We start from the raw sequence: 14,879 nt of genomic DNA, 5'->3' as shown, positions 1-14,879 counted from the left end.
TAGCGATTGATGATGCTGTTCTCCAAAAAGATGTTCACCTTTGTAGAGAATGTAAAATCACATCTTAGGTAATTTATATTGTCATCGATTATCTCATTATAGCAACTTCTCTTGGGAAGGCTTTGTGAAATCCTCAGTATGGAATAAACAGAATGGGACGGTGTTACTTGCTGCAATGTTACCCTCCGTGAATAAAATTGATCACCTTTGCTTCTCCCAGACGCGGAATTTTCTAGATGGTTGCGCTACATCATACAACGTTTATTCATCTCACTCGACCCTTTACCGTTCTGCTACGCGACTAGTGTAAAAACGTCTTACCATATAAGTTCCATGTCACAAATGGGAAGCGGTTTTTGAAACGTTTTCGGACGAACTCACAAAATATCTTCACCAAAGACAGGTGTTCAGTCTTCAGATTTTACGTTGCGTTCACCTTTCCATTTTAATAAAACAAAGTACTTTTGATTTCAGCGGTTTCCGTGGCGCACCTCGAGTCATGGGCCAGCTGCTGGTGGAGTTTTGTCTGCGGAGGTGCCAGTGATCTCGGCTGGCTTTTTTCATTTTTTGACAGGATCAGTAGTCACAACGGACTGCCATTAGAATTGTTCGAAAAACATGTTGCACTGGGAAGTCTTACTTGATCCGAACAAACCTTCTGCAGTACCAAAAACTACACTCGGTTGCACAGTTTCATCAAAAAGAAATTAGCAAGCTCTTCCGACTGTGCTTTTCCGGGTAATAGGCCAAAATTTCGGTCCTTCAAACAGGGTAATTCTGGAAGTGACTTGTCCGCCGAAGCCATCTTCCATTTCACGGGAAACTATAATGACACTAGTAATAGCACAGAAGCCGGAAATATGGCACTGGTAGTGCAAAAAAGGGACTGAGCTGGCAATATGTAGCTCAAAACCCAGTACCATCGAGTACCTACGTTTGTCGCACACCTTGTGGTTGAATTCAAACAGTCATCCACGCATTGTGTTTCGGTTCTGTTAGCCAATTATTTGGAGTGAAATTTCGGATTTTGAATCAATCTACTATTTAGTAACACGGGCCAAAATTTCCATCGCACGCTGGTAATTGGTTATACATCTTCGATCACACGTAGTTGATTTTTCATATCTCCGTGACAGGCGGACATGTAGAAATGAACGAGTTTTGAGGGTAGTGAGCAACGCAGAAATTGTAAACCCCTCAGGTAGCGAAACATGTTTGGGGACCTAACAGATAGGCTCATCGAACAGGAGCATCTTACAATTCCAGTAAGCCTTAACATGGGTACAGAGAATTTTCAGTTGATTTGAGTCAACCGTTGTTTTTGGTGAACTGCAACCATTTGAAAATTTCTTCCGTACTCAGGAGCAACTCAACCGATCCATTCGTTTATGACATTCTTCAACGTCAGGTAAAGGAGGCGTAATTTCTCAGCTGACACGAGATTCGAAATATGACAAGATGTGTTCCTGAAATCACACTTTGCTCACTGGTTCATCCAAGAGTATTCAGCAACCACGTGAACAGTGTGTTTCGAGGATAAAACCGTTTTCAGTTTAAGGGGCCGTTTTTTAAAATTCTCCCTTTCGTTCCATTGCATATAAGTTTTAATTGCACTACTCTTTTCTTGTTCAAAGGCGCTACCATAGTTCGCAGAATTCATCTATTAATAACATTTTTACTAGTAATCTGGAAATTACGGAGGCAGTTATGCAGACAAAACAGATCAGTGTCCACCGAACTTTACAGCTGAGAATCAAACATGTTATGTCCTGCTGCGATTACAGCGAATGTTACCAGAAAGTGGAGGATAAAGTCGCGATCATGAATTGCCGGAACGGACCACCAAATATATATCGGAAACCTCTATTCTGGCGTCGTTGTCATTTAACCAAAATTAACTGAAATTCGTCGTGTACGCGAGCGACTTCGAATTAGTGAACCTGTTTGCCGTCATCCTGACAATCCAAGATAAACTGACGGGTCATTATATGCCAGCTCCATCTGCATTGCATATGTTGTACTTCTTACTGCTGATGAAAATAAGTAAAATGTTCGCATACCGGAGTAGTGTTTTGATGTATTACCGACCAATATTTACTGTTCATCGTTAAAATCTACTCAGAAGGCCGTAAATTTGCCGGTAATCCCTTGAATCAAGTGCCATTGTTAATTTGGATAGATTAGTCAGAGACGCATCCGGCTACAACCTCCTCTAGTATTCCTCCAAACAAGTAACTTAATAATTATGATTAGAGAAGCGAACGCTGATAATTTATTCATCATTTGTTTTGAAAATGAGTCAGTCCACTACATGTGGTGATGTTGTGGACAGAATCAACCTCTTATTTGTATAGAGACCGTTGTGGAGATGCTGAAGTTGTTTCACGAATTGCGTTGTAGGGACTGCAACTTAGCAGGGACTTGAAATTCTTCGCCTTCCATTAGCCAAAATGTGACGCTCTACATAATTCAGGCGCGCCCGACTCAGTTCTGATTAACTGCGTTTTATGCAGGTGCGATATCGGTGTGACGCGGGCTAACAATTTTCTAAATACTGGTTTCTCTGGTGGGCTAATTTGTTGTTGATTAGGTGGTGATTAGTCTGTCCGCTAAGCATAACAATTGAGTTCCATACGCCTGATCACCATGCAAGGAGTCATCATCAAGGAGTGGTTTCTTTGGTTATATGATCACTGAAAGATATTTAATGTGTGAGACCTCCAGTGATAGCATGGCAGGTATTTTTATGTTTTTGTTTCGCGCTGCGTTGCTGTTTGATTATCTTGTATCCCGTTGATTTATTTAGTATCTCCGAAGTGGTAGCACGGTAATCTCAAGCATTTTGTGGGAGTTCATTCCTCCTCGGCAGAATACTACATAACATAATACTCGTGTGATTACTCGTGTCGTTGGCTGAAACCTTGATAAATCAGCTTATTTACCATCATTCTTATCGTGATATTTTAGAAACATCAGAATTTATACGCTGTTGAAAGTACGATTAATTGCAGGTATAAAACGTAGAAGTGTATTGGTTTTACATAACCTTGATTTATCGTCTAATTGTCAGAGATTTATCAGCAGTCGTCGCCTACTGCGGTTGATAGCTATGAAGATTATCATGTGAGTTTTCGAGAAATTGCAAATTTACTTTGGGCAAATAGCGAGATGGTGCTTTATCCACCTGACTGCCTCTCAATTATCAGCGCAACCTTACACAGTTCCATACATTTGGAAAAATATGAATATCCCGTGCACCCGAGTACTACAAAAATACTTGTGAAAACTGCGTAGCAATATAAACCCCATAATGTCCGACAAGTATTCGTTTGTCCTACTGAATCGCAAGCAATGTTCGAATCTTCTGTAATCCAGCAGTGCTGGAGCTTTGTGGCACTGGATTTCGTGCATTGTCCCATATAGTGAGACATTTATCAGAAATAGCTGTTCCATCAAAACTTCGAATGTTGGTCGTCTAGTTAGCGGCGAGAAAATCAATCAGAATAAATCAGATGGGGGCACCAAACACTGAGCTACGTCCCTCTGTTGCCAGTGAACTATTGTACAGCCTGACGGACATGGGGACTTACTTGAGCCAAGCGCTTTTGTGGACTGATTGCAAGTAATTTTTCTTCAGGCCTTTGATATATGCATCCTTATAAGCATATGCCTGATCGGTTAACACTGGTCCAAATGATACCACTCCTCAAATAAACTAGGAATTCTAACCAGATTACCTTATTTGCGCCCGTTCCGCTTTTGTGTTATATTTGGCCTGGTGATTTGCACAACTGGTATTCCATCAAAGGTATAAATCTTCTATTTAAGAGATTTAGGATAAAATGTGCTTGAATCGTAAACGGGGAATATATATTGTTAATACAACATGTTGGATTTACAAAATAACACTGACCAACGCGCAGCTGAATAAACCACTTTTGTGATAATGCGGAAAGAGACAACCAAAATAGGAATACATCTCGGTCACGCAAGTGGAACCACATGTCTATGATTTAGCATTCAAGCGGAAACAAAACGGTTGTTCTGGAGGTGAACGGTTTTTCCTACTTCTATGTATCACCCAGGGAAGGCGAAATAAATTAGATTCAGCTATTATCAAACAAGACTAATTAAGGGGTCGTGTTTCTGGTTTTTGAACGCATCATGCAGCATTCACGTAGTATATATCACGCAATCAGATTGTTTTCCGACGTCTTACCCAACGTGGTTTATCGTCATAAAAATATCTCACGTTGTGCATCCAGATGAACGCAGACGAAACACAATGGATAACAAATACGTTCGTCATTAGATATGGAGAGATCAGCTGCACCAAGCAAAAAACGGGAGCATCGGAAAACAATAGGAAGAAAACACAAATTAGCTGAATACGGCATTTATCCAGAAGATCATGCCTCTCAATGCGATTTTAAAACTGACCCGACGTTACCGTTTCCCTCTTCAATTCATGGATTACAGATGTTGAAACTAGCTTCCGTCTCTCCGTTATTTCCACATTCATGTAAAATCTGATGCTGATTTGCATGTTCCATTTTCCCAAATCATCAGTTGGAATTCTGGTTTGACTGGCTCACCAAGTCACGACATGTCAGATGGAGGTTTTACTCATCTTGTGAAGTTCACATTCTTTTGTGCTACTAATAGACTCATCGTAGTGTGATGAGAGTTTGTGATGGAGCCTCGAGCATCCGAAGGTTTGGGATTCAACCACTGGCTGAAATGTCGTCGAATCCAAACTCTATGGGTTTTCGTGCATTGCCGCTGCCAATGATTCTCAATGAGAATGGAACAGCTGTACAGTGTGATTAGGCTTTTCAGAATAAACTGATAGAAAAAGCGTAATTAACAATTAAATTACCATCGTCACATTTCACTTAATTTTGTGGTTTATATGATTGCGGCCTTATGTTTTGGCTGAATCCCTGAAAACATCCTATCCTCATGTAATACATCATTTAGACGCACAAGAATTGTGGTATTTGTGAGACGTCGGTTAAATGTCACCAAGGGAGATTATCAAAGTTTGCTCTGGAACCCTGGGGTGATACGCCTTCAACCATATCGTTGCGCAAGGTGTCGAACTTGAGTACATTATTTGGTGTCATTATTTGTCAGATAATGTTTGGCGATACATCATTAAGTGGGGTATCCTGCCGCATCACACGGAATCGCTTATCTCAGAGCTTGTGGTGTTTGATGCAACTGATCGATTGCTACCTAATGTGTGTTCAAAAACATCTTCTTGTGACGAGAAGACCGCAGTGAACTTGTTAGAAGAGTAATCGGGTTTTTGGATTTTTGTCCATTTTGTAGTTGCTCGCCCATTAGTTTCCATACATTAACATCCGTATAAGCACGCTTCATTCATAATTGGTTATTTGGTATTGAAGGGGCAATACGGAAGCTTGTCTGTACCAGTATTTACCCTTTGTCCGTTTTATCCAAATTACATGGCTGTTGTAATGATCGAATTCACTTATTTGAGCCTCCCGCCTTTGATCATGAACGTAACTCCGAAACGCTAAGCGACGACCAACCAGAACCATAAGCTGGAGTTTTACTTAATGTATCCTGAATTATCTTTTGGATTACTCCAAATTAGTATCAGTTTTACGTAGCCAAACAACTTCTGAGCAGTTGCATATATTTTGAGAGGAAACAAGCTTCAAACTGGCAACAGTCAATATGCGAATGTGCACTCGTCTAAGCATTCATCTATTGTTGAAAAATTGTTTTCGTTTCCACCACAGCCACCATAGGAGAAAGTTTCGCACTTTTCCGAACTGATGTTGAAGAAAAATCTTTCCTGATTCTCTTTGCAAGGCCCGGGATCTCTCTGAAGTTCACATTTTCCTGATGATACAAGAAGTGGAGCCGTATTGTGAAAAATTACAATGGGGTAAATTTAACCGCAAATAACTTGAAACAGCAAGTTCTCAAAACATCTGTGTGTGAGGACACCACAGCAAATATACAAGCAACAATGACCGGAGAAACACAATTGTCTAGAACACAACACAACAAAAAATAATATGGCTGGATCAAGACTCCAGTAATTTAGATTATGCTCTAAAAATCCAGAAGGTAACGAACATGTGTGAAAATTAACTTGTTCACTTGGTTTGTGATAGGACCGGCCTAGGAAAACTGAAACATGCACGAAAATGGGGGTGGTAGTGAATAGGATGGTGGTACGGGAGCACAATTTGTTTGCAGCGTAACGAACAAAATCGTGTTGGAAACTGGAAACTTCACTGTATGATATTCTATACCCACCAAAATTTTCTGGACTACTGGCAAGACAAATAAGTGGAATTGTATAACTGGTTAATTATCTACCTGTCATCAGAGCATTTCGAGATGACATTGCAAATATCAGCTTGTATGAATGTACAAAAATGAGATTCATCATCGTGACAACCAAGTATTATTATTAATAATGGTCGGAGTAACGAAGTCTCTGCATCCCAGGTTTTAGAACGATCGCACCTGGTTTTCTGAAATGGTTGCGAACAATTACATTCTATCTATCTGACAGCTACCGTGAGTCAATTAGTGCAACTCTTTGACTCCGTATGGCATCTCATTTGGTGTTTGTTGTGTGAACAAAGTTGTACCAGAAGCGGCAGTACAAACGTCGAATCTCATGAAATACAAAGAAGGTTGCAAAGCATTTTCATGATGCCAATAATGGAAAGTATTCAGTCGAGATTTGCACCGTAGCATATCAATAGCTGACTTAAATTCGGGTATAATGTCTCGGAAAATGGGCTACCTTCAACTTGCGCCCATCAGACGACCAATTTAACGGCATCCAAGACTGCTAATTTAGCAGGGAAACACGGTTGATATCATAGATGAAGGTGACATGTGTGAGGCTACGCGTCGTATCGTTATACGATTATTATAAAAATAGGTCCTGAGTCAACAACCAACCTCTTTTTGATCCAACTGGACCTACAAGAACAAAAATAATAAATATTATAAGATAAAAAGTATCCTGCTACGTATACAAGGGAATACACATGTCAAAATGTATGTCAGACATAGCTCCTGGATCTAAAAGGCTGTCTCCTATTAAAAGTATGGTATATGAGCGCAATATTTACTCAGGAAAGTGCTAAACACCCAATGAAATATGAAAGCAGCGCTATGGTTTGGGTATGCGAACGAACAGCCAATTCTGACATTCAGAAAATCACCATGATCATAGGTCATAACAGACGCTTGACAATTTAACAGATGTATTGGCTGTCTCTGGGCGTTTGTATGTGCGTCAGTCTAGAATACTTTGACCGCAGTTACTTTTCCTGAGAAAATGTAAGGTGCAGCTGCTCCTACTCAGTTTGAAATAAAAAGCTACTGCACAGTGCAAAGATGTTCTGGCCTAAGAAATATACCGTTGTTACAACAGACCGTTTGTATGGATGGTGCGAAAGAAGGTGTGTTGAACGTGCACATGAGGTGAGGTGCTCTTCTACAACGACCGCTGTAGTCGTCGAATTGCCCACGGAACAAGGATTCAGCAAGTGTGAATACATGTCTTGTACGACTATCCTAACCTATATTGAAGAAATTTTGCCAACTAATACCACGCAGTAGGGATTATTCTCAATTATCTGTCACTGATCGTTACTATAATTAGCGACATCCTGATACTATCGTGTCAATTATTTCAGCTACTTCTGTGGGCTTTTGAAAAGGTACTGCAACCATCCACGAAACCATTCTGTCTGGGGGTATGGGTGCCGTCCACACACCCCCTCTGCGATTAATCTCCGCCACAGAACGCAGTGAGCGTTTCCGATCATCAGACAAAATGTCAGGGCCTATATATGATGTGTGTGACTTATCGTACTATATGTACTTGGTAGTAAAAGGGTGTGATATACATTGCAAAGCTCATCAGAGGAATATTCACTTCGTTCTCTACGGCCCAACGCATAAGATTTGTCTGAAAAACAGCTTCTGTACGAACGTATGAGCAACTTATAACCAGCTTGTGTAGAACTGGTTTTTGGGATATGGCACTTGAGCAGCATAAGGCATACGGGATGACAATGCACCCAACCGGCAATTCTGAAATGTCACAGTTGAAATGGTTTTATTCAGGAAACGCCCTTTCCGTACTCAGTTTGAGCTGATTGAATGATCAGAATGGTTTACTTCACGTATGACCCAATTGCGCTGTTCGTCACCAAGAGGATCACATGATTATTTCAACTAATAATGTGCTTTCAGTGGATTAATATGGTGTTGCTGGGATAGACATTAATCGGCCAGCCAACCGACCAATATCTCACCAATTTGATATCCACTACTACGCCTGGACCATTCCAAATTTACCTGAAGAAAGTGTGAGATATTTGACTCTGCATATTCCAAACATGACGGCGAAGCAAGCTCCCTACCTTCACACTCAAATCAGTTGACCTAACCTCATCCTAATGAGAACTCACCCGTCTAATAATTTTGATCATTCATCCATTTTGATAGTCAGTGTGAACAAGGGTCATATGACAGCACTCACAGTGTTTTCGTTGGACGAGTGTAAGTAGACTGACACCAAAGTTATTTTCACAAAATAGCCAACCAGTGGCCTTGTGTCAGGCCGTATTTTTGGGAATAATAACCCTAATCCCTGAGTTTGATTCTTTTGCTTGAACACGTTCATATTTAATCCAGACGAGAACACTTAGAAATCCAGCACACTTTTTCAGCCAGGCATGTCATTCGCGCCGGCAACTAATGAGTGGGGGCTTTTGTGCAGTTTCTTCAAGCAGCTATGTGTAGTTTATCTTGACTGTTATATAGGAGAGTCCGTTGCAGGACAACTGGTTTATAAATGGTCGTTCAATATGGCTTGCCACTGGTCCATCCGCCAGCTATGCTGCACAGGCTGTTCGTTTGCCAATTATCTTTGGATAGGAATAAAGGTCACTTTGTCATTCTCCTGACACCCAATTTTTGAAGAATGCGTGGTATGAATCTCCCATTTCTAAGAGACAGAAACGGTTTTCATCAGGGCAGATGAATAATGACCACTGGATGACCACTGTCTGAAGAAGTCCATATGGGGTTGCACATTTAACCACATTTTGTAACTCACATACTTAGCCACGACCATTCGGCTGTAACATCTCGATGGAAAACTATCATCCCAGCCGAAAGAAACCTGAGGGCTGGGATACACCCGGTTTCGCCAATTTTAGACAGATGCAGTCCGGATCATGGACCTTCATGTAAGAAAGTTCACGCATTACTCAGGTCCCACATATAATCGATTGAACACAATAACTATCCGCGCTGAGATGTTTGCACCACACACGCAGGGATAGCTCAAGTAAGAATTGTTTGACTAGCACAAGGATAATGTATGCGGAGAATACAACATTCTGCCTTTACGAAACGCATTGCCTAACGCGAGCCTTAGATGAACGAAATTTGTGACCGGATCCCTGCAATAATAGGCGGCACACATACCGAGGAAACCTCTTCTCAGTCAGACAAGTAAAGGCACACATAGAAACCTCTTCTCAGTCAGACAAGTAAAACCACGTTTCTGTGACTCAACATTCTAGCGGAAACAAAACTGTCATTCTGGAGTTGAAAGATTCTGTCTTAGACAGTAACTTCTTTGTATCACCAAGGCAAGGCGGAATCAATATGGCCCAGCTAATGCAACACATGTCGAGACCAAATAATCGATCATGATTTTGGTTGCTGCACGCATCTTGCACCATTCACGTAATATATATCACGCCACCAGATGTTTCCCAACTGCTCATCCAACGGAGTTTCGTCCCTTATAAAAGATCATAAGTTTTGCATCCAGATGAGTTCAGACAAAACACAATGGATCATAAATGCATTCGCCATTAGACACGGAGACATGAGCTGTATCCGGCTAGCAAAGAGAGCATCGAAAAACAACAAGGAACACTATTGAAAAGGCGGAGCCATTAATTTAATAGATAATGCCCCTCATTGCAAAAATAAAAGAGAACCAACCTCACCGTTTCTTCTTTCAGTAGTTTAACTGCTTTCACGGATTACATATCCTTTAGCTATATTACATTTAACTTTAACATAATCACTCATTTCCTTTTGCGAATAATAACATCCATACAAGGACGTATGCTTTATTATTGCTTATTTGGTACCGAAGAGGTAATAAGAAAAGTTTTCCTGAACCATTGGCGAAATGTTTTTGTTCCCATTTTTTCCAGTTATCTGACGGAAAATGACTGTTGTAACAGTCGAGTTCATCGCTTCCAGCTTGCACGCTTTGGGCATGTGAGATGCTCTCCTACAATCAACCGGAGTCATAGGCTAAAATTTAGCGCATGTGAGTGCAAAATACAGTTCGAATGAACTCCGGTCATGAGGATAAACAACCTGTCGTTGATATTACAACACAAAGCAAATTTCAGAAATGCGGATGTCAAAACGCACCCCTGCACTTTTCATCACAATCCTTCTTTGAGTCATACTTGTTTTCGTTTCCTCCGGAACCGAGGTATAAGAAAGGCTTGCACCGTTTGTCTCCATCGTCAAAATAGAACTTGCTGTAAGTCCTTTCACATTGTCCAGGGTCGGCATTTCCAACGCATTTACCTAATGGTAAAATGACAAAATAAGCATCACTGTGAAAAGTGGACAATAATACACACAAAATATAAAACAGTAAGTCGATGTGAAACCACCAAGGACACGTTGTCGAATTTGCATCACATCCCAAATAATGATTGTGAAAAAACCGTCGTTTGGGAAATTGCATGAAATTATGACATAATTGATTCGATTCTCGGCTAACTTTAGTTAATTTTTAATTCTCCAGTGCATTAGAAGCACGTGAGAAAATTACTGGGCTCATACCCCTCTCGATAAGACCGTATTAGGCCCACTGAAATTTGTATGGCGTATGTGCAGTAGTCAATATGACGATGGTACGTGGGCACAGATTGTTTGCGGCGTAATTAAAAAGACCATGTTTGGAAACTTGAACCACTGGCTAGACTATCGCAAATTCCGAACTTTATGGATTTCGTAAAGTTCAACTGCTGATGTTTCCCAATGAGAATGAAATACATGCACAGTGGTTTTGGGTTTTCTGGACTGTCCCTACTTACTGATGAAACAAACATAACTGAGAATTAGAAAATCTTCACTTTTAAGTAATTCGTTTTGGTTTCTAAGATCAGGGTCTTATGATCGGGCTAAATCGATGAGGGCGCCATTTCTTCATGTGAGAAATTATATTTGACTCACAAGCATTGTGATGTTTGCGAAACCTTGGTGAAATATCACCAAGAGAGATTACGAAAAATTATTACTCTACGGTGACACGCCTTAAAACATGCCGTTGCACAAGATGTCAAATGTCAGTTTATTAACTGACGTGATGATTTGTCAGATAATTTTCTTACTACATGAATAAATAGACTTTATGTTTTCGGTATCATTCTGCATCACACGGAATCATATATCTCAGAGTTTGTGGAGTTGGGTGCAGCTTATTTATTGATCCCCCATCTGTGTTCAGAGAAATCTGCTTGGTAAAGTTAGGTCATAGTGAACATGGAAAAGGGCTCACTGCATTTTCTGAGGTTAGTCCATTTTGTAGTCTATCGCCCATCGGTTTGCATAAAATATCATCCGTACAAGCACCATTCCTTAGTTGTTATGTATTTGATACTGTCTTTGCAATCCAAAATCTTTCCCTAACAAGTCGTCAACTTTTTATGTTTTATCCAAATTACTGACGGAATATGGGTGTTGTAATATTCAAATGCAGTTATACGGGCATTTGCGCAACTCCAAAATGCTACGCAACGAACGACCGTGACCATAATTCAGAATTTTATGTAAGGTATTCCGAATAATTTTCTGACGAAATTTTATTCATTGTGGGTATGGGACAATCAGTATGCTTGTCGTCAGTTGCAAATATTTTGAGAGAAAACAAGGTTCGAACGTACGACACTCAATACGCACCCTTGCACGTTTCTTCACATTCGCTCTTAGAATTATGTTTGTTTTTGTTTCCTCCTGAACCGAGGTATACAAAGGGTTTGCATTCTTTGTCTCCGTCATCAAAATAGAATTTGTCGTAAGTTCTTTCACATTCTCCAGGGTCGGCATTTCCAACACATTTATCTAATAGTAAAATTAGAAAATAAGCATCATTGTGAAAAGTGGACGATAATAAACACAAAATATAAAACAGTAAATCGATGTGAAGTCACCAAGGACACGTCAAATTTGCATCACATCCCAAATAATGATTGTGAAAAAACCGTCGTTTGGGAAATTGCATGAAATTATGACATAATTGATTCGATTCTCGGCTAACTTTAGTTAATTTTTAATTCTCCAGTGCATTAGAAGCACGTGAGAAAATTACTGGGCTCATACCCCTCTCGATAAGACCGTATTAGGCCCACTGAAATTTGTATGGCGTATGTGCAGTAGTCAATATGACGATGGTACGTGGGCACAGATTGTTTGCGGCGTAATTAAAAAGACCATGTTTGGAAACTTGAACCAGAATATCGCAACACTCTATGTGTTTTGTAAAGTATCACTGCCGATGTTTCCCGCTGAGAATGAAACAGTCGCAAAATGAATTTTGGCCTCTTAGAACAGTGCTCTCTCATTGCTGAAAGAAGAGCTTACCTAAAATCAGGAAATCCACACTTTTATAAGAGCTACGCCTCGCTGATGAAGAAAAGGTTAGCTAAAACGTTATTCTTGTGGACTCTATGATTGGGGCCCTATTTTCGCGCTGAATCGGTGATGGCGTCCTTCCTGCAAGCGAGAAATTATTTTTGAATCACAAGCATTTTGGTGTTTGCGAGGCGTCGGTGAAATATCACCAAGAGAGTTTACGAAAATTTTATTCTATTACTCTAGGGTGATACGCCTTGAAACATGCCGTTGAACGAGGTGTCGAAAGTGAGTTTATTATTTGCGTAATTATTCGTCAGATAATCTTTGTTACTACATCTTTAAGCTGACGTTATGCTTTTGGTAGCATTCTGCATCACACGGAATCATATATCTCAGAGTTTGTGGAGTTGGGTGCAGCTGATTGACTGATACCTACCCTGTGTTCAGAGAAATCTCCTTGCTACAGTTCGGTCATAGTGAACATGGTAAACGACTCACTGCGGCTTTTTTGATTTTAGTCCATTTAGTGTTCTATCGCTAATCGGTTTGCATGAAATATCATCCGTACAAGCACCATTCCTTTGTTGTTATGTATTTAATACTGTCTTTGCAATCCAAAATCTTTCCCTAACAAGTCGTCAACTTTTTATGTTTTATCCAAATTACTGACGGAATATGGGTGTTGTAATATTCAAATGCAGTTATACGGGCATTTGCGCAACTCCAAAATGCTACGNTCCCTAACAAGTCGTCAATTTTTCGTGTTTTGTCCAAACTATTGACGGCATATGGGAGTTGTAGTATACAAATGCAGTTTTTTGAGCATGCGCGAAACTCCAAAATGCTACGCAACGAACGACCGTGACCATAATTCAGAATTTTATGTAAGGTATTCCGAATAATTTTCTGACGAAATTTTATTCATTGTGGGTATGGAACAATCAGTATGCTTGTCGTCAGTTGCAAATATTTTGAGAGAAAATAAGGTTCGAACGTACGACACTCAAAACGCACCCTTGCACGTTTCTTCACATTCGCCCTTAGAATTATGTTTGTTTTTGTTTCCTCCTGAACCGAGGTATACGAAGGGTTTGCATTCTTTGTCTCCGTCATCAAAATAGAATTTGTCGTAAGTTCTTTCACATTGTCCAGCGTCAGGTTGCTGCGTACATTTATCTAATATTAAAATGAGAAAAGTAGCGTGATTGTGAGAAGTCAACAAGAATACCATTTTATACATACAAAACCTAAAGCCGATGTGTCCAAAACACTTCAATGTGTGAATCACAACAGCAACTTTTTTCCAACTTAACATTTAGAATAATGATTGTTTATATACCGTCGTTTAAGGAATTGCAAGAAACATTGATGCGACTGTTTCGAGTCCCGGGTTTTAATAGGGGATCTCGATTGATGTCAGATGTGAAACTAACCACATAGGAAACCACTCGTCGTATCGTAGTATAATGTATAAAATAATATAATTGCGTCAGGTTTCACCAGGTGGGCGGTTGCATGTTCCTAAATTGAAACATAGGACTTAGTCAATAACTCACAGCTTCTCCCTCCAACTGCTCCTAAAACAACAGATGGGATAAACAATAAAATTAACATATCACACTGCGCACACAAGTGCATGTCAGACGTAGGCCCTGAATCTGATTGGTTGTGTCCTACTGAAGGTACGGTGTTTGAGCGCAATTTATGCTCGAAGAAATGATTGACAACGATCTACGGTCATAACAAGCGCTTGAAAATTTAACCAATGTGCTGACTTTCTCGGGGTGTCTGTGAGTGCGTCAATCGAGAATCATGCTAGTGCAGCTAATTTTATCAGAAAATGTAAGATGCACCTGTACCTTGTCAAGTTTCAAATCAAAAGCCACTGCACAGTGCGAAAACCTCTAATGTGTAGTCGCCTACCGGCCCACAGGACAAGGATCCAACAAGTGAAAGTTCATCGCCGAAAAGTGTTAGGACCAAAAATATCCCCGGAAACAAGAACAGGTGAAATTGGCGTAACGTAGAAGAACGTCACTCGGAGACTGAACAGTGTGGAAAAATTAAATTGATAGATTTACCTTATGGGCAACGAAAAAAATCCCATCAGAAGATGGCATTTACGGTACTACCGGGTGGTTTGGCGTGCGGATAACTTAACTGACCTACCAACAGGTAGGTCGTTT

The 14,879-nt window shown here is 40.3% G+C and overlaps 1 protein-coding gene across 1 annotated transcript; it reads right to left on the bottom strand.

Annotated features, from left to right (window-relative positions):
- Positions 1–5,701: 5,701 nt before the first annotated feature.
- Positions 5,702–13,924, bottom strand: T265_07899 (hypothetical protein; the record flags this gene model as incomplete). Its single annotated transcript, XM_009173556.1, has 6 exons — positions 5,702–5,874; positions 6,958–6,978; positions 10,477–10,638; positions 11,033–11,152; positions 12,019–12,180; positions 13,708–13,924. The coding sequence occupies 6 exons, from the start codon at positions 13,922–13,924 to the stop codon at positions 5,702–5,704; spliced, it is 855 nt and encodes a 284-aa protein (XP_009171820.1).
- Between the last annotated feature and the right edge of the window lie 955 nt (positions 13,925–14,879).

This window comes from Opisthorchis viverrini (assembly GCF_000715545.1).
Source record: "Opisthorchis viverrini unplaced genomic scaffold opera_v5_195, whole genome shotgun sequence".
In the NCBI taxonomy this organism is placed as follows: Eukaryota; Metazoa; Platyhelminthes; class Trematoda; order Opisthorchiida; family Opisthorchiidae; genus Opisthorchis; species Opisthorchis viverrini.
Note: the sequence above shows the minus strand (reverse complement) of the source record. Positions and strands in the feature narration are given on the sequence as shown.